Below are 27,336 nucleotides of genomic sequence, written 5' to 3' on the forward strand. Positions count from 1 at the left end.
TCTTTCTCTGAGACCTTTAAACAGTTTATTCTTTCTGAAATCAGCTCTAGTTCTTCAAAACTAAAAACAGGTAATAACATTCAATCACAAGGCTGCCAGAATGGCTTTAGTCTACTGAGAAGCCTCTTTAGTGGGTCCCATCTTGCTCCATGGTTACAATCTCATCTAAGGTGTTTTTTACTTGTTTCTTATACACTAGTCACTGAGTCAATGACTTCCACATTTTTAAAATCATAATTTGTTCATTTAAATTATAAAATTATATCTTGTACTTTATTTTAAAAACTTTCCCCTTTTTCTTTCCATTGGAACTCTCCTAACTTTTTATTCCTTTCATATGCCAAGACTTCCCCCATTCCTCTGCAGCAAACCTTGCTAACACAGGACATATCCTTCTAAATTTTTTTCATTGTCATGAAATCCTACATGGAAAAAAAACATACACTTGTCTGTAGATGCATATACATATACACAAATGGCTTCTTGGGTCATTATGTTTTAATAATGGAATAAAAATGTGCATGCAAAACTCAAACACTTTCCTGTATTTGGCTTTTTCAATGTAAGTATCTTGAGGAAGTCCCTCAAAGTCAACTGACAGACCTCTCACCACTCTTTTGAATGGTTACATAATATCCTGTAAAATGGATGTAATTTATTCACCAATCCACTACTGATGTGCCATGTCTTTACAGTCAGTCTGTTTTCTTTTTTCTGGGGTGAGGGGATTAGGAGGAACAATCAAAATGGCAAAATAAGCATTGTTGTATATTTATTTCCATATACTTTAATCTCTATTTTATTTCTATCCAATGCTTTTATATTTCTATTTGATAGATTCCCAGCAAAGGTGGTGGGGTCTGCAAGTAAAGGATTTCTATTTTTCTCATTTTTTAATATGTATTTAGATTGCATTCTGAAAAATGGCCATGATCCACATTTCAATAAACAATATATGTTTTCTTCCATACCATCACCAACAGACATTATTTCTTTTAGTATAATGGATACAAAATATATCATTATTTCAATTTTCTTTTTCAAAAAGATTTATTTATTTGAAAGGTAGAGTAATAGCAAAAGAAAGAGACACAGAGAAAGAGGTCTTACATCTGCTGATTCACACCCCAAATAGCTCCAACAGCCCAGTCTATGCCAGGCCAAAACCAGGAGCCAGGAACTCCACCTGGGGTAGCAGGGGCCCAAGAAACTGGACCATTTTCTGATGTGCCTTCCCAGGTACATTAGCAGGAAGCTGGATTGCAAGCAGAGTAACAAGGAATCCAGCTGGCACTCCAAAATGACTACTTTCTACACCAGCTTAACCCACTGTGCCATAACACTGGCCCCTAATTTTATTTCTCTGAATGCTGATGGATCTAAACATCTTTTCATGTTTCTTGGCCATTTGCTCCTCTGTTAGTGAATATTCTTTAGTATTTTTTTATCTGGGTTTTTAATTCTTTTTGAGTTCTGTTTAAGGTGTATGTTTCATTCTACAGTTAAAGACATGAATATGTAGTAAAATGTTTCCCTTTTCATTCATTTATTCATTCATTCACTTACTTACTTTTGAAAGGCAGAGCAAGAAAGCTATCTTCCATTCACTGGTTTACTCCCCAATGTCAGCAATAGCCAGGATTGGGCCAGGACCAAGACAGGAGCCTGGAATTCCACCCAGGTCTCCTAAGTGCATGGCAGGGACTCAAGTACTTGAGCCATCACCTGCTGCTTCCCAGGAGGCACATCAGCAAAAAGCTGTATCAGAAGCAGAGTAGCTGGGCCCTGAACCAGATCCTCGGAAAAGGAATGCAGACATCCAAAGCTGCAAACACCACACTTTGCCACTATGTTCCACCCCCATCTTTTCTTTTACAGTTTCTAAGTTTCCAGTCTTATTTAATAAGATAGTCTTCCTGGCCCTACATTGTATAGGTAGGATTTTAGATTTTTTTATTTCCATAAAATTGCAGTCACTGCTAAAAATTTTAATCTATCTGAAATTTTAGTACACTATGTGAAAACATGGGTCCATCCTAACTTTCTTCTTGATGGAAGCAGTTATGCCAGTATCTATATAAAATATTTCCTAAATGCTGGGACTAAATTCTGGTTCTCCATACTGTTCTACTGACTAATTTGTCTGCTCTATAAAATAGCACACTGACTTGATTTTATACTGGTTGTAAAATATCTTCTTCGACCTAATACGACAACTTTTCCTCACTCTTCTTTTTCATATTTTTCCCAGTTATTTCAAGCAAGTATTTTTTTTCACATAAACTATAAAAATACTGACCAATCAAAAAATTGATTCAAATTACATTAAATTTAAAAATTAATTTTAAATAATTTAAGTTTCTAAGAAATAATTTTTTTTTTTTTTTTTTTGACAGGCAGAGTGGATAGTGAGAGAGACAGAGACAAAGGTCTTCCTTTTTGCCGCTGGTTCACCCTCCAATGGCCGCCGCGGCCGGCGCATTGTGCTGATCCAAAGCCAGGAGCCAGGTGCTTCCTCCTGGTCTCCCATGCAAACCCGCATGGCTCCTGGCTCCTGGCTTTGGATCAGCGAGATGCGCCGGCCACGGCGGCCACTGGAGGGTGAACCAACGGCAAAAAGGAAGACCTTTGTCTCTCTCTCTCACTATCCACTCTGCCTGTCAAAAACAAAACAAAACAAAACAAAAAAAATAATTTAAGTTTCTAAGAACGTGGCATCCCTTTGTAATGTTTTGATCGTTTTATCTGTTTCAAGAAGACAACTACTACTTTCTTTATAATCCTATGCTTTTCTTGTTAAACTTACTCTTACATTAATGTATACTTTTTACCGTTATTTAAATGGAATTCACTTACTTGCTACACAGAGGATAGCTAATGAGTTCTATATGAAGTACTTACCTTAGATTTAGTCATCTCACCAAATTCTTTTATTTGCAGCTTTTTTTGGTTGAACAGTTATATTACTAGAGTCCTCTGGTATCCCTAAATTTATAAATCATGTTACCAGAGTCTTCTCTTTCCAAGCTTTACAAGCTCTCATTCTCGTGTCTTAATTGCTATTTATCTCCACATATGATAAGTAATAATCTTAATCAGGTGGTTTACCCTAATTTTTCACTTTAAAATTTATCTTAGGATTTGTAATTTATGATATTTATTAATTGCTTTTCTTAAATAGTCAATTATACCTAAGAGGTTATATCCATCCATATTTCTACTTAGGATTTTGTTTTTAATGAAAAATAACTGCTAACTTCTCAAATCCTTTTTGCAGTCCACTAATATAACATTTTTCTCCTTGAATTGCTGCTTACTATAAGACAAATATATTGTCTCATGTGGAACCATTCTTACATCCTGTAAAAATCCCATTAGTCTTGATACACTTCTACCATCCTTCTGAAATATTTCTATCTCTTATTGGTTAGTTTCCTATTTAATGTTTATATATTCATAGTCATATGGAAAACTTGTATATAAATTTTTAAAAAAATATTTTAGGTTTAGGTGTTAAAATTATGCTAGGTAAATAAAATGATTCTAGAAGTTACCCAATGTTTCATTTATTATTTTTTCAATCTGTTATTTAATAATTTATTATTTTCAATTATATTTATAGCCAACATTTTAAAACCATGCATCATCTTACCCAGCAAATTTTCTTGTAGAAAACAATTATTAGTGTGACCAGAAGTACAAAAATGTTCAATACAGTATTATTAATAACAGTAACCAAAGGAAAAAAAAGAAAAGAAAAAACCAAAACCCCCTAAGGCAGAAATAAAAAAAACTTAGGAGATTAATACAGTGAAGCATTATGTATCTTTATATATGTATACATCTATATATAAGCTTGTGTTATCATCTGTCTGGTCTTATTGCCTGCATGTAACTACAAGACTACAAACACAAGCTCTGATACAAATGGCCACTAAGAACTCTCTCTTCTGTTCTTTCTTAACCACTCTCTCTTATATTCTACCTACAAGTTCCCTGATGATATTGTTTCATATAAATTGTACTTCATGCAAGCATGACTTGAATTAATACAATCACTGTTCAATTATTAGTAACTCTAAACCAAAACAAAAGAAAAACTCGGATGACCTTTTGTGATTTTTTTTTATAGCTTAGCAATTTTAACTTGCATTTTGGAAATAAAAGATTTAATAATTACTAAATGCTATATTACTCACATGAAGAACTGTAGAATTCCAGAGCAACCAAATTATGATATAAATCTTACTAATATATATTCTAGATTTTGGATTAATATAGGATTGATTTTTTTTCCTATAAAAAACAAGAAAGTTATTTAAAGCAATTATTTTCTAAAATCTTAAATGAATTACATCTGAGAATTTCAAAAGGGACTTTTCTGCTAATACCATTATTAGTCTTAATAGAAGAAAGTAAATTTTCAATGACTTTGCCAGTGAGTGGCTATGATTAAAATGAATAATTTTTTATCTTTAAGCATATCGCTTCCCAATTCTTGCAGGATACAGTAACCATGACAAAACAAAACAAAGAATAGCTAAGTCCTGTGTTTATATAAACATACCTGATCTTCATAACCTTCAATTTTTACTGGAGTAAACTGGTCCAAGTTATACTGTGCAAATGCACTAAAAAAAGAAAAAGGCCAATTACTTAAAATTATATATCTAATGTTTTACAAAAAAATGACAGCCAAAAATTCACTGGTCAATAAAACTGAACTACACATGGCAAGATAGATGAAATTACAATTGTCTAGTATTGATCTTATACCACAATAAATATAATATAGATGTGGCCATTTTAAAAAGTGATTAACAATATCCAGCTTTCAATGCTTAGCAAAATAAAATTAAATCAGTCTTGATCTTTTCATTCAAGAATGTGAAAAGTAAAGGTTAGACAACTAATTTTTCAAGTACATATGAAGGGGCTTCAAATAGTTCATGGAAGATTGACATTTTTTAAAACTCTATTCTTCAAACTTTCAGAAGTTCTCTCATATTTAGTATACCAAAAAAAGGCTAGATGCTGTGAAAGAAGCAGAGTGATCATTCAGATTTTGTGAACAAAGGGCTTCCTGCTGAAAAGGAGAGATAACATAAACACAACACAAAGTAGAAAATATCATAAGAGAATTACCAATAAAGCATTACGGAGCTTTTTAAAAACTAAATTCTCTTGAGGCAAGAATATAAGAAGATAATTGGGGTAATTTCATTTTTGTAATGAGGGTGATACTGAGAAATGGAATTGAAAAACTGAGTAGGCTTTGGTTTTGTAGAAACTGGAGAGATGGCAAGAAGAGTATTTCAAGTAGAAGGAAGAATATGAGCAAAACACATAAGGTAAGTCAGGCCCAACATCATAGGAAATATTACACTCAATGTTTGGTACATAGCAGGTGTTCAGTTATTTTACTGGAGTGAACTGGCAGGTCTTGAAGCATGGAATAATTACATTATTTGGAAAGCAAAGCAGAGTCACAGAAGCTTTTAGAGAAAGGAGAACATGGATGTACTTTTTTTTTTTAATGTTCATTTATTTAATTGTAAGGCAGAGTTGCAGAGACAGGAGACAGAGAGAGAGAGACAGATCTTCCACCTGCCAGTCAATGGTCACAATGGCTTGGGCTGGGTCAAGCCAAGGCCAGGATCCAGGAGTTTCTTCCTGGTCTCCCATATGGGTACAGGGGCCCAAGCACTTGGGTCATTCTCTGCTGCTTTCCTAGGCTATTAGCAGGAAACTGGATTGGAAGTGGAGCAACTGGGACACGAATCAGTGTCCATATGGGATGCCAGCACTGCAGGTTGTGGCTTAACCTGCTATACCACAGTGCTGGCGCCAGAAAGTACTTATAAAAAAGATTAATTTGGCAGTGGCATGTATGAAAATTGGGCAGTGGAGCAAGGAGAGACAGAAAGAGCAATTAGGCTATGTAAACATTCCATCGTGGGCCAGTGCTGCGGCTCAATAGGCTAATCCTCCGCCTGCGGCACCGGCACCTTGGGTTCTAATCCCGGTTGAGGCGCTGGATTCTGTCCCGGTTGCCCCTCTTCCAGGCCAGCTCTCTGCTGTGGCCCGGGAGTGCAGTGGAGGATGACCCAAGTGCTTGGGCCCTGCACCCCATGGGAGACCAGGAGAAGCACCTGGCTCCTGCCTTCGGTTCAGCGCGGTGCGCCGGCTGCAGCGCGCCAGCCGTGGCGGCCACTGGAGGGTGAACCAACGGCAAAGGAAGACCTTTCTCTCTGTCTCTCTCTCTCACTGTCCACTCTGCCTGTCAAAAAAATAAAAAAAAATTTAAAAAAAATTAAAAAAAAAAAAAAAACATTCCATGGTGGAACTACGGAGTGTAGGCTAGGAATAGTGATAGATTCAAGAATAGTCTCTTCCACTTTTACAGAAGTAAAGAATAATATATTACCAGGTAATTACATGATACATGTGAAGGGGAAAAAAAAAGGATGAAAGTTATCTAAAAATTGTATAAAGGTCAATATTGCATTTTATTTAAATCTATAATCTAGGAAATTACTTGCATTTCACAGAAAAGATACTGAGAATTTTTAGATTTGGGGCTCTAACTCGACTTAAACTATATGGTAGCTTTTCAGATTATGCTAGATGACCTATGTCCACTGAATTTCCAGGTATGAGCTCTGGAGTCTCCTCTAGAAAGGAGTATCTGGCTGAGAAGAGCAAACTGATGAGCTAACAGGAAACTAGTAAATGTAAAAATAGCAAAGCAGAATTAAATTACTAGCTGTCAAATTCCTGACATTGCAAGTTCAAAAAGAAAGATGAGGGTGGATATAGATAGAAGTACATGGAAGGGGAGGGCAAAAGAAGTAGCTATTCACTTCTGCTTTTAATTCACGAAAACTGTAACTGTCCTAAGAATAGCCTCCAGGCATGTACCAACCATTAAATAATTTGCCTCAAAAGCAGGTCTGAGCCAGTGCCGTGGCTTAACAGGCTAATCCTCCGCCTTGCGGCGCCGGCACACCAGGTTCTAGTCCCGGTTGGGGCGCCAGATTCTATCCCGGTTGCTCCTCTTCCAGGCCAGCTCTCTGCTATGGCCCGGGAAGGCAGTGGAGGATGGCCCAAGTGCTTGGGCCCTGCACCCGCATGGGAGACCAGGAGAAGCACCTGGCTCCTGGCTTCGGATCAGCGCGGTGCGCCGGCCACAGCGGCCATTGGAGGGTGAACCAACGGCAAAAAGGAAGACCTTTCTCTCTGTCTCTCTCTCTCCCTGTCCACTCTGCCTGTCAAAAAAAAAAAAAAGTCTGTAAACTAAATTACTTAGAATTTAGGATTTTCCCAGTAAAGCTATATTTAAATAATAAATTTAATTTTTAAATGGTAATTGGTTCCCAGGCTAGACCAAAAAGCAAAAAAAATTTTTTAAAGATTTTATTTATTTATTTGAGAGGTGGAGTTACAGACAGTGACAGGGAGAGACAGAGAGAAAGGTTCCTTCTGCTTGTTCACTCCCTAAATGGCTGCAATGGCCCGAGCTGCGTTGATCTGGAGCCAGGAGCCAGGAGCTTCTTCTAGGTCTCCCACGTGGATGCAGGGGCCCAAGCACTTGGGCCATCTTCTACTGCTTTCCCAGGCCTTTGCAGAGAGCTGGATTAGAAGAGGAACATCAGGGACTAGAACTGATGTCCATATGGGATGCCGGTACCACAGGTGGAGGATTAACTCACTGCGCCACAGCTTCGGCCCTGCAAAATTTTTAATGCCTAAAATATCCAACCCCATTCACTTGTGACTTGGGAAGAGAGGGTGGAGAAAAGAATACGAAATGTGTAAAGGAGAGAATGAATATAAAATTTATCTTAACTGATTAAAGTTAAATGGTGACAGTTCCAAAGAATAGTGGGAAAGGTATTCACATGTACCCACTCATCCATCCATGCAATTTTTTTTTAAGGTTAAGCAGAGGCTGGAGTTTTTTTTTGTTTTGTTTTTTGTTTTTAATTTATCTGCTTATATGAAAGCCAGATTAGATTTACGGAGAGAAGGAGAGAGACAGCTGGATCTTCCATCTACTGGTTTACTCCCCTAGATGGACACAATGGCCAGTGCTGCGCAAGAGCCTCCCATGTGGTCTCCCATGTGGCTGGCAGGGGCCCGAACACTTGGGCCATTTTCTGCCGCTTTCCCAGGCCACTAGCAGAGAGGAACAGCATATATATGTGCAGAGGGAAAGTATTAAAGAAATTCAATATTGGGGTCAGTAAAGCAGTGCCGGCATTCCATATGGGCACCAGTTCGAGTTTCGGCTGCTTCTCTTCTGATTCAGCTCTCTACTGCTATGGCCTGGGAAAGCAGTAGAAGATGACCCAAGTGCTTGGGCCCTTGCACCCGCGTGGGAGATCTGGAAGAAGCTCCTGGCTCCTGGCTTCAGATCAGCACAGATCTGACTGTTGTGGCCAATGGGGGAGTGAACCAGCAGATGGAAGACCTCTCTCTCTCTCTCTGCCTCTCCTCTCTCTCTGTGTAACTCGGACTTTCAAGTAAATAAATAAATCTTAAAAAAGAAATCAATATTAAAAAATACAACGAAGAAGAAGGAATGTAAGGTTATACACTCCAGTGAAACTACCACAGGAATATGTCCTAATGTTTCTGCAAAGCCTTTTTTAGCTTATGCAACTTTAGACAACCTAAATTTTGGTGACAAAATTATCTTCTTTTGAGGGTAAAACCAAGTTTAGACATTTTGAAAATAATTCAGAATCAAGAAAGAATGACAACACTCAAATTATTTCACAGTGGGGATGCAGTGAACCACAGCAAGCTCACTCAAGTCAACCACTGATTTATAGTATAGTTCTACTCTCAGATACTCTCTGATGTCTATTAATTCAAACCTGGATGAATACTCAGAAGCTGTGTATGAAGAATACTACTGTAATCAACAAAATTATCAGTATTTTCTCTATTAATTCATCCAGTCAACAAACATTTACTGAGAGTATAGCCACCTGCAAGAAAATCTGAAATTTCCTGTGAAGGTTTTTTATTTACTTATTTATTTGGGGTCCTGCTATAAACATGTTGTTTTATCAGAGTTATGTATTTCCTCAAATATTCATTTCCACACAAGATCAGAATATTATTAATACCTATGTTAGTGTACCTATCTCTTGCTGTGTAAATCACAACTGTCCCAGAAATTTGGTTTATAATAAAAGAAAAATACAGCTTACATTCAAGTTTCTTTTAGAATAAATCCCATTTATTTAAGCTTTTTAAACTAACAATCACTTAGCCATCATTATATAAATACTTCTGTGGACAAATAAAATTGTAATACTTTCATCTACTGTGAGTCAAATGTACTGACTCTCATAACTCACTACTTACATAATTATGAGTATTTCTCTGACTTCTACTAAACTTTACTCTGAAACTCAACAAATCAAGTTTCTCATTTTTTAACTAAAAAAAAAACTTTGGTATCTACATGAAAACTACACACTTATTTAACAAAGAGAATGCTAAAGCTTAATCAAAAGCACTATTGTTAAAACATGATAACTTTGTTTTCTTAGAATCTATAAGACTTCTGCCACCCTGGATTATATTTTTACAAAAAATTAAATCTTAATTGAACATACAAAAAATTCCAGTAAGCCTTGAAGAACTTAGGAGTAAACAGCCATCCATTCACTCAAAATTTGACAATTAAAATCTAAGGTGTAAATTAAACTGATTCCTAGAAAGCACTTTAATATAATTTATGAGGAAAAAACAACCCAAGTATCCATTAAAAGATGGACAAAAATATGGTATTATACATACAATGAAGTATTACTCAACCTTAAAAAGGAAATCTGAAACATGCTACCACATAGATGAACCTTGACAACATTATGCTCTATAAAACATCCCAGTCACAAAAAAGAAAATAGTATATGATTCCACATATATGATGTATTGTGAGTAGTTAAACTTACAGAAAACAGAATGGTGGTTGCCAAGGGTTGAGGTGAATGGGGAGTCACTGTTTATGTGTCAGTTTGGGAAAATGAATGGATGTTGGCTATGGTTACACACAACATTGAGGAGACAACTGTACACTTAATGATTAAAATGTTAATTCACATAGCATGTATTTTTCCCAATGCAAATAAAAAAGTGACTACTAGAAAGACAAGAATAAAACCTCCTATAATGGCAAGGTGGTCATTACTGATCTTACTTTATCCAGTCTAATAGGTTTGGAGATTAAACCCTTTCTAAACTTACACTATTCATATAGCCAAGGTTCTATCAATAAGACTGCACTGTGACTTTAAACATAATTTTCCCACATACCAGAACTATAGGACATTTATTTTAAATGAGAAAAATTATTTGGAATAATAAAGCAGGAATTTTTCCTGAAGTTACAATGTTTCATCTAGGTTTTTAGAAGTGAAGTATAGTAAATCTGGTTCATTAAATTGTGAAGGCACTAGAATTACATGAACATATTATTAACCTTATTACAGGCAAGTTGTGCCTTTAATTGCTATTTGTAAAGTTATGCCTTCACAGCATTTCTAATGCTGTTGGACTTCATGTCCCCAACCTCACTTGGTGAGGGCTGTTTCCAAGTACCTGTACATTGGAAGTCTGAATGTGTAATGATATTTAATGTATTTAGAGTTCTCAGTTGGAGAGCTAAAGAAACCTGACCTATGAAGGTCATGCGTCTTTTCTGTCCTTTTTTATTACAATGAAGTTTTTCATTGTAATGAGAGGCAAGAAAAAAAGCCACAAATTTTTATCAGAAGAAAAATCAGGTATGTCCAGAATTATGTTATACCTGTAACTTCATTAGGGTTAACAACAAGGTCCTTCAAGTGTTACAAAAGCCAAATTACAGAACATTTCCCATATTAGTCAGAATCTCACATATTGCATATTGCATATGTATAGCTGACTGGATGGATATTAAACACCTTTGTAAGGCACTTAACTTTTTTTAAAAATTTATTTTTCAAGGCCAGCATTGTGGTGTAGAAGATCAGGCCACCTCCTGCAGTGCCGGCATTCCATATAGGAACTGGTTCAAATCCCCACTGCTCCACTTCCAACTCAGCTCCCTGCTAATGTGCCTAGAAAAGCAGCAGAAGATGGCCTATGTCCTTGGGCCCCTTTAACCACATGGGAGATATGGAAGAAACTACTAGGTTCTGGCTTTGGCCTGGCCCAGACTTGGCCATTGCGGCCATTTGGGGAATGAGCCAGAGAAAGGAGGATCTCTCTCTGTCTTGCTCCTCCCCCCATAGCTCTTTCAAAAAATATACATTTTTAATAAATTATTTTTCTTCTCTTTTTATGTGTATAAGGCACTTAAAAATCTATATAATTGTATGATTTTCAAATGAGTAACGGAGTTTGTTAGCCCAAAATATGGACCTTCAGGCACTATTTGGGGAGATTAGAGTTGGGGAAAGAACGATTATTTATCTGAAGTCCTAGGATAGTTGTGGGAAGTCACGGCTGTGGTCACTGGTCCAACTTCAATGATTAGGATACAGAAATGCCCAATTCTTTAAAATATTAAAAAATTCAGTAAAAATCTATGTGTCAGGTACTATGTTAGGTATTTATAGGTGAATAAAAGAAACTCCTAACCAAAGACCTTTGAAAAATAATCCATACAATTTTGCAAATATCAAAATGTAATATTTAATGAGTATACAAAACATGGTCAAACATACAATGAAGAGATTATCACATAATAAACCCTAAACCCCTCTGTGACCAAAAGTATTTCTCTTCTAGTTCAGAATACACACACAATTACATATAGTTGAGCTTACTGTGCAACTACAAAGGCTCTTCAAAAAGTTAACAAAAAATGTGTATTAGGAAAACATTATGCACGGACTTCAAAACTTTTTACACCAAAATAAACTATCATTTAATTCTATTTTTCCATGAAATGTTTTTGAAGTATCATGGATCTATGTCAGGAATTAGAGCTGCTCAGAAACCACTTTTAAAACATATTTTTTCCTGATGAAATTTTAGTTATATCAATATAATATGCAAGGACTTACTGTGCTGCTCCTTCCCTGAGAAGATTATCATTATTAAGCAGTAACCGGACATCTGCAAAACAAATATTATGTTTTCTATATTATTTTCAATGTCTAAAGAATGTAATGAATACAGATTATTTTTGAATCATGTATTAGCAACCCCTATGCATGAGCAAAATAATCACAAGTCCATAAAACAGTATTAAGAAACGAAATAGGAAAACATGACACTTCATATTCTTAATAGTAAATTCTGGCAGACTATAACATATCTCCAATGAACTAAAGTGAGTTAAGCAGCACCAGAAAACAGTGATAAGACATTCAGAAGAATATGGACTATGCCTCATAGTCTGACAATACAATCATCAATTTCAAATGAATTGGCTCTATAGTAAAGTTATTAAACAGGAAATAGTTTGTGACCAAAGTTCAGATACAAGCACTTCTGTCCTAAGAAAGCTCACATTCCAGCAACAAAGAATGTTTTATCTAACTTTATGATCTCATTTTGGCTGATTCTTAATTCTGTCCTAATTTTAGATTTAATTCTTGTGTAGACATTTGGCTATTAATCACTGAAATGTGACTTCAAAAATAACACTTTTTTTGGAAAAACCCAAACACGTTTCAAAACATAAAAAAAAAAAAAATCACAAATTTCACCACAAAACAAAATTCAATCTCTTGCCTTTTCTTTGATTATTTTTCCTAACACTCTGCTATTTTACACAGTTGCTACTATAAAGGACATAAAACCATGTACCCTGATTTTTTCAAGAGTTGAAAGAAACACAACCTAAGTATCTCCCATTAAGAAACTGGCTAGGGGCTGGTGTTGTGACATAGCGGGCTACGCTACTGCCTACAGTGCCAGCATCCCAGATGGGGCGCCAGTTCAAGTCCTGGCTGCTCAACTTCTGATCCAGCTCCCTGCTAATGCACCTGGGAAAGTAGTGGAGGATAGCCCAAGTGCTTAGGTCCTTGCACCCATGTGGGAGACCCAGAAGAAGCTCCTGGCTTCAGCCTGGCCCAGCCCTGGCTGTTGCAATCATTGGGGAGTGAAGCAGAAGATGGAAGACCTCTCCGTCTCTGTCTTTCCCTCCTTCTCTCTCTTAGTAACACTGCCTTTCAAATAAATCTTAAAAAAAAAAAAAAGAAAGAAACTGGCTAAGTATAATGGAACTATACTTTTACATAGTATAAAACTAGCCAGTCATTAAAATAATGTAGGGGCAGGTGTTTAACCTAGTGGTTAAGATGACTGCATCTCACACCAGAGTACATGGGTTCAACTCCTGGTTCTAGCACCTGATTCTGACTTCCTGCTAATGTAGCTCCCAGGAGGCACCAGTGATAGCTCAAGAAATCGGATGGATACCTGCCAATCACAAGTGATTTAGATTGAGATCCCAGCTCTGGGTTTTGGCTTTCCTCACTGTCCCCCGTCACACAGGGCATTTGGGGAGTGAACCAATGGATGAAAGGGCTTACTTTGCCTCTCAAATGAATAAAATTTTAAAATAATGCAGATATATATTTAATCATATGGAAACACATTCCTAATAAATAGGAAAGGGAAAATTCAGCATGTGTGGCATTATCATATTTATGTATTGTTATACTTTATTATATATGTTAATTGAGATATGCATTAGAAGTAGTTTATTCAAACAGTTGGGAACAAGAAGGTAGGATTTTGTGTGATTTTATTTTTTTTAAGATTTTTTTTAACTTATTTGAAAGAGCTACAGGGAGAAGCAGAGACAGAGAGAGAGAGGGAGGTTTTCCATCTGCTAGTTCACACCCGACATGGCCACAACTGCTGGAGTTGAGCAGGTCTGAAGCCAGGAGCTTGTTCCAGGTCCCCCATGTAGGTGCAGGGGCCCAACCACTTGGCCATCCTCTGCTGCTTCCCAGGCACATCAGCAGAGAGCTGGATCAGAAGTGGAGCTGCTGGGACTCAAACTGGTGCGCATAGGGATGCTGTCGCTGTTGGTTGGGGCTTTAACCCTCTGAGCCATAGCGCTGGCCCAATTTAGTTCTTCTTTGAGCTTTGGAAATTTTATGATAATCAATCATTTTCACAAAAATAATAAAGCTATTTCTAAAGAAAAAACACTGCCTGTTCACATGATTTTTTCAGCAATAGCTCTAATTTTCTAAAAAATCTCTTGCTAGTCACTAAATTAATACTAATTTCATTTCTAAATCAACATTTTAAAATATGGAAGTTTCATCATAAAAATTATTTTTAAAATGTAGGAATTTATAGTTATAGCTATTATGCTATATAGCAATCAAGTTCTGTTTGATAAACGATTCTTTTATCTACAATATTTTAAACATAATTAAGAGTGGTATCAAATGGCAGTGTGTATTTTCTAGTTTAAAATGGGAAAATAATTGAAAAGCAGGATCTATTTGATCCTATTAGCCCTACTCTAAAAGAAGGAATTAGGCTGTGCTTCCAAGCCAGGCTACACACCAGAGATACAGTGTGGTTAAGTTGGATGATTAAAACATGTAAAAGTATAACAGTACAGATTTCAGAGCCCCAGTCCAGAACTACTAATCAATTTTTGAGAATGAAGATTAGAAATTCATGTTTCAATGACTCTAACAGAGACAGCCAAATAAGTAGCACGGAAACCATATTTTATGGCTTTGTAATTCTAAGATTTTTAGCCTCTCTTAGAATCACTGACACTAAAGTCTTCAACAAAAATAGTCATGGAAATAATTAAACTCATAAGAGATTTTCCCCTTCAAATATTTAATTATTTTTAAACTCTAAAGCACCCTCTCAGTTAAAATTGATTAACTAGGCCCTATATTCCACTTACACATATTCTATAGCTCACTACGCACCCCAGGCCTACTTATGGCTCACACTAAATGACCACATTTACTGTAACTCAACACAGAACATATCAATTCAATGTCAATTCCAAATGAGACTTAGAAAACCAATTTCTAGGACACAGACATTCCTCTAGGACCTTCCTGAATAAAAAATATTCAGGACATTTAATCCAGGATGAGAACAATAACAGGAAAACTTTTCTTAGAATTACATTTCTTGGATCTATGAATTGTACAGGAGTTTGAAGACTACAGACTTTATTGCAGCTTCATCAATTTAAATTATATACTAATTTTGAAGCTAAAGAGAGGAGACTCTTTTTTTTTTTTTTTTTTTTTTAAGATTTATTTATTTGAAAGGCAGAGTTAAAAAGAGAGAGAGAGATCTTCCATCCACTGATTCACTCCCCAAATGGCTGCAAAGGCCAGGGCCAGGCTAGGCCCAAGCCAGGAGCCAGGAACTCCATCTAAGACTCCCATGTGGGTGATAGCAACTCAAGCATTGGAATCATATTCCACTGTTTTCCCAGAGGCATTAGCAGGGAGTTGGATTCGAAGTTGAGCATCTGGGACTCAAACCGGGACTAACATGAGATGCCAACATCACAGGTGACAGCTTAACCTATTGTACCACAATGCCAGCCTGAGATACTATCTTCTTTAATTATCCAATCATCAACCATATTAACATAGATGCTGGTTATAAAGACTGAATATTTAAAATAGAAGTAGGGGCCGATGCTGTGGTGCAGCGGGTTAATGCCCTGACCTGAAGCGCCAGCATCCCATATGGGCACTGGTTCTAGTCCTGGCTGCTCCTCTTCCAATCCAGCTCTCTGCTATGGCCTGGCAAAGCAGTAGATGGTCCAAGTTCGTGGGCCCCTGCACCCACGAAGGATATCCAGAAGAAGCTCCTGGCTTTGGATTGGTGCAGCTCTGGCCATTGAGGCAAACTGAGGAGTAAACCATCGGATGGAAAACCTCCCTCTCTCCCTTTCTCCCTCTATCTGCCTCTCCTCTCTCTGTGTAACTCTTTCAAATAAATATTAAAAAAAAAAAAAAAAAAAAAACAGAAGTAAATGACAGGAAGCAGAAATACTTTTGAATTTTCTCCAATTCCTATGTTTACTACTTGAGATTTTACTGTTATCTTAAGTAGAATTATTTTGGTTTCCAGATATCTTTTACAAAGAAAAATTTTCCATTCATTCTCTATGTGTAGCTCAGTGGCTAAATTTTAAATTCAAAAATACACAAGAATTATCATAAGTACTTGTATGGATCAAATCATATATTATAGATTATGCATGATTTAACAGATTCCCAATGGTAATCTTAACTTTATACGTTTGGTTCATTTCTTTACTTTCAAATCTAACCTTTTCTGAAATGAGATTTCATTATTTTTTTTTAAGATTGTATTTGTTTATTTGAGAGACAGAATTACAGAAAGAGAGGGAGAGACAGAAAGACCTTCCACCCACTGGTTAACTCCCCAAATGGCTGCAAAGGCTGGAGCTAGGCCAATCCGAAGCCAGGAGCCAAGAGCCCCTTCTGGGACTTCCATGCAGGTGCAAGGGCCCAAGCACTTGGGCCATCTTCTACTGCCTTCCCAGGCCATCAGCAGAGAGCTGGGTTGGAAGAGCACCAGCTGGGACACCAACTGGCAGCCATATGGGATGGAGGTGCCACAGGTGGAAGCTTAGCCTACTGAGCCACAGATCCAACCCCATGCATTATGTTTTATAGTAAGAATGAAAACTAGAAATTAATAAAAAATGTTAATATGAATAATCTTCAAAAGTTCATGGAAAATGTGTATTATAAAAATAACTATGCATGCGGCTGGCGCCGTGGCTCACTTGGCTAATCCTCCGCCTGCAACACTGGCACCCCAGGTTCTAGTTCCGGTTGGGGCGCCGGATTCTGTCCCGGTTGCTCCTCTTCCAGTCCAGCTCTCTGCTGTGGCCGGGGCGTGCAGTGGAGGATAGCCCAGGTGCTTGGGCCCTGCACCCGCACAAGAGACCAGAAGGAAGCACCTGGCTCCTGGCTTCGGATCGGTGCAGCGCGCCAGCCATAGTGACCACTGTGGGGTGAACCAACAGAAGGAAGACCTTTCTCTCTTTCTCCCTAACTCTGCCTGTCAAAAAAAAAAAAAAAAAAAAAAAAAAAGAACAGGGCTGGCACTGTGGCGCAGCAGGTTAGTGCCTAGGCCTGAAGTGCCGGCATCCCATGTGGGCGCCAGTTTGAGACCTGGCTGCTCCTCTTCCAATCCAGCTCTCTGCTATGGCCTGGGAAAGCAGTGGAAGATGGCCCAAGCCCTTGGGCCCCTGCACCCATGTGGGATGCCAGGAGGAAGCTCCTGGCTCCTGGCTTCGGATTGGCTCAGCTCCAGCTGTTGTGGCCAATTGGGGAGTGAACCATCGGATGGAAGACCTCTCTCTATCTGCCTCTCCTCTGTGTAACTCTGACTTTCAAATAAATAAACAAATAAATAAATCTTAAAAAAAAAAATCAAAAAAACTATGCATGGATTTGAACACTTTGTAGCACCAAAAATATACTAACTTTTTCTACCATGTCTGAACAGGATCTAGTTTGAGGCATTAAGGATAAGACACCAGTTTGAAAAGAACTGATAACAGAGCAACACAAATTCTACTAAAACTGCAGCAAGAACAAACATCAAATGTACAGTGAAGCTTGGATCGAAGAATGGGTAAATCACTGACACTTTATGAAAGGTTTATGGGGAACATGGCCCAAAGAGAACAGCAGTTTAGAAACGAGTAACTGGAGGGGCAAGTGCTGTGGCATATCAGGTAAAGCTGTAGCCTGCAGTGCTAGCTTCCCATATGGGTGCCAAGAACTGTTAAGAGATGAATGATAGCTTTACCAGTATGGTCCTGAAAACAAACAACAATCTAAGCAATGGCTACCAAGACATGAAAGTGGTCCACTCAAAACAAGAGCAGAAGTCAAGAGCACAGGTCACAGAAATAAGTTTTTGGGATGCTCAAGATCCTTTGCTTGCTGGCTTTCTGGAAGGCCAAAGAACAGTAACAGCTGCTTATTAGTAAAGTGTTTTGAGAAAGTTAACCAAAGGTTTGGCAGCAAAACACGTGAGAAAGCGTCACTAGAGAATCTTTCCACTGTAGCAATGCTCCTACTCATTCCTCTCATCAAACAAGGGCAATCTTTTAAGAATTTCAATGGGAAACTATTAAACATTTGCCTTACAGTTCCGATTTGGCTCTTTCTGACTTACTTTTGTTTCCCAATCTTAAAAATATCTTAAATGGAACACAGTTTTCCTCAGTTAATAATTTTTAAAACACTGAATAGACATGGTTAAATTCCCTGGATCCTCATTCTTTAGTGATGTGGATATCATCACTTATAAAAGTGTTTTAACTTACTCATGTTTAGAAATAAAGTTTATATCTGTTAATTACATTTTTCTATAAACGTTTTCAAGTCCCCTGGTAGTTTCTTCTATAACAGAGTATTTTAAAAATAGAACTAAAGAGCTCTATAAATTTTCTTTTAACTTAAGACATAGTGAATGGGGCTGGTGCTATGGTGCAGCAGGTTAAAACCCGGCCTGCAGCGCTGGCATCCCATAAGGGTACTGGTTCAAGTCCTGGCTGTTTCCCTTCTGATCCAGCTTCCTGCTAATGCGCCTGGGAAAGCAGCAGAGGATGGCCCAAATTCTTGGGTCCCTGCACCAACGTGGGAGACCCAGAAGAAACTCCTGGCTCCTGACTTCAGATCTGCTTGGCTCCTGCTGTGAACCAGCAAATGGAAGACCTTTTTCTTTGTCTACCTCTCTAACTCTGTCAATTAAATAAAATAAATCTTTAAAAAAAGAAAAAAAAAAAAACACACAGAAGGGGCTGGTACTGTGGAGTAGTGGGTAGGGGCGCCATTTGCAGTGCCTGCATTCTATATGGGCACCGGTTCAGGTCCCAGCTGCTCCACTTCCGATCCAGCTCTTTGCTGTGGCCTGGGAAGGTAGTGGAAGATGGCCCGGGTGCTGTACCTGCGTGGGAGACCCAGAAGAAACTCCTGGCTCCTAGCTTCAGATTGCCACAGCTCCAGCCCTTGTGGCTATCTAGGGAGTGAGCCAGTGAAGGGAATACCTCTCTGTGTCTCTGCCTCTCTGTAATTCTGCCTTTCAAATAAATAAATAAATATTTAAAAAATAAAAAAGGACACAGTGAAGATCAAATATACATGAAGGAGAAATAGCACATTTATAGCAACTGCAGGAATTTATTAAGGAACTTCTATAGATCATTTTCTGGGTGATTCTTTCAGCCATCAACCTTACTCCTGAAGAACAGTTATTTTAATAGGTTTTATGGCAACCAGAAGACTGCAGAGACTTTTAAATTTCTAGTCTATAAGTGAATAATTATAAAAATGTCTGCCAATGAGGTTTAAAGAAAGGTATAATGTTTCCCCCTTTGGCTGTTCATATTAATCGAATAGATTTCTTTTTAAAGGAAACACAAAAATGTATCTAAAATGAAAAATTGTCCTCATTTTATTTTTTTGTTTTATTTGAAAGGCAGAGAGACAGAGAAGCAAACAAAGAGATCTTGTATCTGCTGGTAACAGCTAGGGCTGAGCCAAGACAAGGCCAAGAACCCAGAACTCAATTCAGGTTTTCAGGTGGCAAGGATCCAAGTACTTGCTGCCTCCCAGGATGTATATTAGCAGGAAGCTGGACTGGAAGTGGAGTAGCCTGGATTTGAACTAGGCACTCTGATGTGGGATACAGCCATCACAAGCAGCAACTTAACCATTGTGCCAAATGCCTGACCCCTATTGTTTTTCTAAACTATTTAAGTGTTCTACAAGAGAAATCTACTCTATGTGCTTACATTTTTACTTGAATGAAACAATTTACCAAAAAGAAACTGCTTTATCAAAAATGACCACAAAATTTATTTTATTCTTTTAAAAAGTAATTTATTTAAGCAGAATTACCCTATATATCATAAGGACATAATATTCTAGCCATTACAAAATACAGATTGACACAAATTTTCATTGTAATTCAGAAAACATTTTTTATGTAGTCTTCTCAGATTCCTTTGGTAATACAGTTGTAAAAAAAAAAAAAAAAGAATGCTAGATATACCAAGCCTTAGTGTTATAAATTAAACACTCACCATTAAATACCTCATTAAATTCTCCAGGAGGGGCATGGATGATGAATTTTGCTGCTATACGCACCTGAAAGAGAAATTAAGATATGAATGTTTCACAGCATAGGCCTCTACTAAGATAACAAAACTGTTTCAAGGTTCCACAGAAAATAGCTTAAAATTTTAAAGAGCAACATTTCTTCAAACACCTTAGCTACTGCTTTAATCATTTAATATAATCACAAGACACAGAGTGAATATAGATAAAATATAATGCAGCTAAGGATTCAAAGTTGCTACAGATAAACATTTTGTTATTTATTTTTATTTATATGACAGGTGGAGTTACAGAGAGAGACAGAGATAAAGGTCTTCAGTTGGTACACCCCCCTGAAAATGGCTCCAATGGCCAGAACTACGCGGATCCAAAGCCAGGAGCCAGGTGCCTCCTCCTGGTCTCCCATGCGGGTGCAGAGGCTCAAGAACTTGAGCCATCCTCCATTGCTTTCCCAGGCCACAGCAGAGAGCTGGACTAGAAGAGGAGCAACTAGGACTAGAACTGGCGCCCATATGGGATGCTGGTGCTGCAGGTGGAGGATTAACCTAGTGCCCCATGGCGCAGGCCCCCAGATAGACATTTTCTTACAAACAACTTCCTTTTAAACTTAAGTGAAAAGATGTCAATCACAAAAAGTTTTATGTGTGAAGAAATGAGATACATTTAGCTACAATGAAGAAAAATGATGTATTTATGTGTCTATAATGTCACTAATTAGTGAAAAATATAAAAAGGAGGAGAAGAAGTAAGGTCTAAGTTTAAAAGGTTTAATGTAACATCTTGGGAAATTGTAACTCAGATAACTGACAAACAGAATACCAACAAGTGTACTGACAGGCACATTTTGAAAGAATAAAGTATAATCTGATAGCAATCACTAATGAAAAGGAATCTGAGAGGTTAAACAACAGGTTCCCCAAGAGCCTTTTGGTGTTGACAGTCATTTCCCAACCACACTACTGAGGTAGTGTTCCTGAAACCATCAAAGGCACAAGACCTTATCAGAAATGCAAATGAATGGGCCCCATCCCAACCAACTGAATCATAACCTCTGGAGATTGAGCACAGAAAACATCATTTAAACAAGCTTTCCAGGTGAACTTTATGGACATACAAGTAGTCACTGAATTAAGGCACCATCCTTGTCAAAAACAAAAGCCTTGCTTCATCTGCACATTTCCCATGTTAACAGCACTTCCTTTGGTTTGATGTAGGAACTAAGAATAATGGAAAGTAAACAGTTATGTATGTTTGTAAATAACTTTGTATGTGTGTATATGTGTGTGCCCAAGGACTCATGTATCAAGTAAAAGAAACAAGTATGGTTTGAATTAAGATGTTTCTAGACGTTATGTGTGACAAGGTCTTCACCAGGTTAGAAAACATCTATTTAAAACAAAAGAAAATGCCTTTGGAGTATGGACTAGGAAGAAGTCTGAAGCAAAATCTATGATTATTGTTGGTTACCAATGATAGGTAACAATGAAACGATGAAAATAAATGATTATTTAAATTAGTGCTTACTGGGGCTAGCGCTGTGGTGCAGCGAGTTAACGCCCCGGCCTGAAGCGCCAGCATCCCATATCGGTGCCAGTTCTAGTCCCGGCTGCTCCATTTCTGATCCAGCTCTCTGTTATGGCCTAATGTAGTTTATAGCAGTAGAAGATGGTCCAAATCTTTGGGCCCCTGTACCCATGTGGGAGACCCAGAAGAAGCTCCTGGCTCCTGGCTTCGGATCAGCGCAGTTCCATCCGTTGCAGCCAGTTGAGGAGTAAAGCATAGGATGGAAGACCTCTCTCTCTCTCTCTCTCTCTCTCTCTCTCTTTCTCTCTCTGCCTCTCCTCTCTTTGTGTAATTCTGACTCTCAAGTAAAAAATAAATAAATCTTTAAAAAATAAATAAAATAAAATAAAAATAAATTAGTGCTTACCAAGCACATTATATTCTTTACTATTCACAATATCTTATGGTGGTGGTTTCTACAGCATATATGTACATTTCTCAGATGAGGTAACTTAGGCAGAAGAGGTTAAATAACTGTCAGTCTGATTCCTGAACCCTAAGTTTTATTCACTACATTATGCTGCTGCTCAAATTCAAAATCATTTTGGTAGAATGTGCAAAATACTCCCAAGAGAAGAACATACTGGCTGTAACAATGTATCATCAAAAAAGCCTTCCTAAATACAAATCTTGTATCTGCATTTAAATTGTCGACACCAACAATTTAAACAAAATGGAAAAATTTCTTAAAAAACTTTAAAAAGTCCATTCAAGAAGAAATAGTCTGAATAGTTTTCTATTCAAGAAACTGAATTTGTAGTTTAAAATTTCACACCAGTAAAGCTCTGTGGTTTTTTATCCCAAACATCTAAACAAAAAATTATACTGATTATACACAGCTTATCCTGGAAATGAGAAGTGAATACCTCCCAACACATTTCAAGAGAAGAGCATTATCCTCTATCAAAATCAGACTAAAATAGTACAAGAAACACAACTTACAGACCAAAATCTCACACAAACATAGGTACAAAAATCTTCAATAAAGTATTAACAAACTGAATCCAGGAATATATTGCAAAGATAATACATCACAACCAACTGAGGTTTATCTTGTTTCAGTATTTGAAAATGAATGGCAATAATTCACAACATCAACCAACAAAGAAAACAGTGTGATTGTCAACAGACTGGAAAGATTATTGACCATGTTCAACCTACAGTCATAACCAACAAAGAACACCTTTTAGCACACTAGGGCAAAGAAGGGAATGTCCTTAATCTGATAAAAGGTATAGCTCTCCCACCCCCCAAAAAAGCCTACAACTAACATCATCTTTAACGGTGAAAGACTGGATGGTTTCCCTAAAATCAGGAACAACACAAAAATGTCTGCTTTCACTACTCCTGTTGGACACCATCCTGGAGTAAGACGTCTTAGCCAGAGCAATATGAAAAGGCAGACACATTGTAAAAGACTACATAAATAAATACAATATCCTATTTGCAGACAACATGATTTTGAAAGTAAAAATCCCAAGGAATCTAAAAGATAAGTAAAACAACTAGATATAAATCTAATAACATGTGTTTAGGATTTGTATGTTGAAAACTATATAATACACTGATAAAAGAAATCACAAAGAACTAAATAAATGGAAAGACACCCTATGTGCATGGTTTGGAAAACACAGATGCCAGTTTTCCTCAAACTATTCCACAAATTCATTATAAGTTGAATCAAATCACAAGCAGGATTTTGGGGTACAGAGCAACAAGATAATTTAAAACTGCTGTTCTGTATATTTTATTTATCTATGCTTGAAGAATGTAATAAGTGAAGATAATTTTGGTCTTATATTAACACATCCCTCCCCACCATGCTAGCCAGATCAAACTGTCACTCTGATGACCCAAATACACACATACACACACATCATGGCTTTTTTTTTTAAAAAGGTTTTTATAAGAACTATGTAAGTGGTAATGAAATGTATTATTTCATACCATTAACAGTAAATATAAAGCAGTAAAGACAAAGGAATCAGAATAGCCAAAACAATTTTGGAAAAGAACAAAGTTGAGGACTCTTACTACCTGATTTCACTATTCTATATAACTGTAAATGTAAAACTGAAAAAAAAATTAAAAGTGAAGAAAATCTTCATGATCTAAGCTTAGGCAAAAAATTCTTAGACATGAAACCAAAAAACTGATAAGCTGAAACTCATCAAAATTACAAGCTTTTGATTTGTGGACTTCTACTCTGTAAATAGAATGAAAAGACATTACACACTGGAGAAAATATTAGTAAATAACACATCCAACAAATGATTTGTATTCAGAAAATATAAAGTATTGTCAAGACTCAATAATAAGAAGACAGTAAGCAAAAGATTTAAATTGACACTTCACCAGAGAATAAGTAGCATAAAACAGATTAAGTGCTCAATATCATTAGTCATCTTGGGAACAAGTACTAGAACCATGAAATATTAGAACATCCCTAATAGAATAAGTAAATTAGAAAATACCAACAGCACAAAAGGTATTGCTAAGGATGCAGAACTATAGGAACTCTCATACATTGTTGTGGAAATGCAAAACTGGACAACCAGTATGGATAACAGCTTGGATATTTCTCTTTTTAAAAAAAAATTTATTTTTTTGAAAGAGTTACACAGAGGGAGAAGGAGAGGCAGAGAGAGAGAGAGAGAGAGATCTTCTATTCACTCATTCACTCCCCAGTTGGCCATAATGGCCGGAGCTGGGCTGATCGGAAGCCAGGAGCCAGTCCAGGTCTCCCACACAGGTGCAGGGACCCGAGGACTTGGGCCACCTTCTAGTGCTTTCCCAGGCCATAGCAGAGAACAGGGATCAGAAGTGGAGCAGCCGGGACTCGAATCTGCACCCATATGGGATGCAGACGGTGGCTTTATTTGCTATGCCACAGAGCTGGTCCCGGATATTTCTTATAAAGTGAAGCACACACACTATGAGACAACGATCACTCCTAGGTGTGGACTCTACAGAAAAGTAAACTCCAGTTCATACAAAAACTTACAGGCCGGCGCTGTGGCTTAACAGGCTAATCCTCCGCCTTGCGGCGCCGGCACACTGGGTTCTAGCCCCAGTTGGGGCGCTGGATTCTATCCCGGTTGCCCCTCTTCCAGGCCAGCTCTCTGCTATGGCCCGGGAAGGCAGTGGAGGATGGCCCAAGTGCTTGGGCCCTGCACCCGCATGGGAGACCAGGAGAAGCACCTGGCTCCTGGCTTTGGATCAGCGAGATGCGCCGGCCGCGGTGGCCATTGGAGGGTGAACCAATGGCAAAAAGGAAGACCTTTCTCTCTGTCTCTCTCTCTATCCACTCTGCCTGTCAAAAACAAAAACAAAAACAAAAAAAACCAACTTACTCACAATTGCTCAAAACTGGAAGAAATCTACAACCCAGACATCCACAAACAGGTGAACAATTTATCTAAACAATAGAACACTACTCTGAAAAAAAAAAAAAAATCAATATGTGACTTCAATGAATCACAAATGCATTATGCAGACAAGCAATCCCAAAAGGTTACATAGTCCAAAATGGTGGAATAGGGAGGCAGCTTACTGCTCTAGTCTATAGTCTACAGGAAGATAGTTTAAAAAAAAAAAAAAAAAAGTGGAAAAGTAGAGAATGCAGTCTCAGGGAAGTATTAGGGAAAAAACAGCAGAGGAAACTCCACACAAATTAGAGGGACACTGTAGAACTATGTGGAGTGTGTGGATGTGCACAACTCAGGATCCCAGCAGCCGAGAGCCTCGGCACCAGCTTTGGAGTGAGGTGAGAACAGACTGCAGCAGCCCAAACCACTAGCGATTAAGCTGTGGGAAGAGCCTGGCTTGAGTAAGGCTTGGAACACAGTGGGGGAAATTGTGCCTGCTAATCTAGAGGAAAAAAAGGGGAGACGGGCACATTTCTCTCTCCCTGAGCACTCAGAACCAGTGTCCTTTAACTAGCTGCAAAAAAATTAAATACCTTGAATAAATTTAACCAAGGTCATCAAAAATCTCTATGATGATGATTGTAAAACATTAAAGAAGCAGAATAAGACATACAAAAAGAGGGAAAATCTTCCCTGTTCGTGGACTGGAAGAACCAATATCAAAATGTCCGTACTACCGAAAGAAATTTACAGACTTAGTGCAATCACAACCAAAAAAAGACAATCTTCTTAGATAAAGAAAAAATGATGCTAAAATTCATATGGAAACACAGGAGACCCTGAATAGCTAAAGCAATATTATACAACAATAACAAAGCCAGAGACATTACAATACCAGATTTCAAAACATACTACAAGGCATTTAAAATCAAAACAGCCTGGTACTGGAATAAAAACACATGGACAGACCAATGGAACAGAAAGTATCACCAGAAATCAATGGAAGCATCCACAACCAACTTATATTTGACGAAGGAGCTAAAACCAATCCCTGGAATTAAGGGATATTCTCTTCAACAAATGGTGCTGGGAAAACTGGATCTCTGCATGCAGAAGAAGTATGAAACAAAACCCTTACCTTACACCTTACACAAAAACCCACTCAATATGGATTAAAGACCTAAATCTATGACTTGATACCTTCAAATTATTAGAGAACATTGGGGAAGCTCTGCAAGACACTGGCATAGGCAAAGAGTTCTTGGAAAAGACCTGAGAGGCACAATCAAAGCTAAAATTGACAAATGAAATTAGATCAAATTGAGAAGCTTCTGCAACACAAAAGAAACACTCAGGAAAGTGAAGAGGCAATTGACAGAATGGGAGAAATTATTTGCAAACTATGCGATTGATAAAGGATTAATAACCAGAATATATAAAGGGATCAAGAAACTCAACAACAAAAACAGCCCAGATAAGAAACGGCCAGGACTTAAAAGGACATTTTTCAGAGAGGAAATCCAAATGGCCAATAGACCTGTGAAAAAATGCTCAGGATCACTAGCCATCAGGGAAATGAAAATCAAAAGCACAATGAGGTTTCACCTCACCCTGGTTAGAACGGCTTTCATACAGAAATTAACAAACAACAAATGCTGGGGAACACATGGGGAAAAAGATACCCTAATACACCATTGGTGGGAATGTAAACTGGTAAAGCCACTATGGAAGACAGTATGGAGATACTTCAGAAATCTGAATACGACCCAGCCATCCCACTCCTGGGAATTTACCCAAGGGAAATGAAATCAGCAAATGAAAGACTTATCTGTACCCCCAAGTTTATTGCAGCTCAATTCACAATAGCTAAGAAATGGCATCAACCCAAATGTCCATCAACTGAAAACTAGATAAATAAATTATGGTATATGTACACAATGGACTACTACATGGCAATAAAATGAAAAAATGACATTCTGCTGTTTGCAACAAAATGGATGCAACTGGAAAACATACTTACTGAAATAATCCAGTCCCAAAAGGACAAATACCATATGTTCTCCTTTATCTGTGATAACTAATAGAACACCTAAAAGGTAATGTACAGAAGTGAAATTGACACTTTGAGATGTCATGACTTGAAGCAACCATTGTTGTGACTGTTGAGGAATAGGTTTTTCATAATATTTTTTGAACTCTTTACTTAGTATAATCTTGGGTGTAAAGAGTTAATTGAAAATTGATTTTAGTAAAAAAAATAAATAGGAGAGGGAGGA

General features: G+C 37.6%; 1 protein-coding gene across 1 annotated transcript in view; it reads right to left on the reverse strand.

Annotated features, from left to right (window-relative positions):
* The window catches only part of CAPZA2 (capping actin protein of muscle Z-line subunit alpha 2), a 68,392-nt gene that overhangs the window by 14,815 nt on the left and 26,241 nt on the right, over positions 1–27,336 (reverse strand). Inside the window, exons 2-4 of the mRNA XM_062208111.1 lie at positions 20,096–20,159; positions 12,069–12,120; positions 4,568–4,631 (exon numbers count right to left, since the gene is read on the reverse strand). Coding sequence (XP_062064095.1) covers positions 4,568–4,631; positions 12,069–12,120; positions 20,096–20,159 — 180 coding nt within the window. The remainder of the gene's footprint in view (positions 1–4,567; positions 4,632–12,068; positions 12,121–20,095; positions 20,160–27,336) is intronic.

This window comes from Lepus europaeus, chromosome 1, assembly GCF_033115175.1.
Source record: "Lepus europaeus isolate LE1 chromosome 1, mLepTim1.pri, whole genome shotgun sequence".
Lineage (NCBI taxonomy): Eukaryota > Metazoa > Chordata > Mammalia > Lagomorpha > Leporidae > Lepus > Lepus europaeus.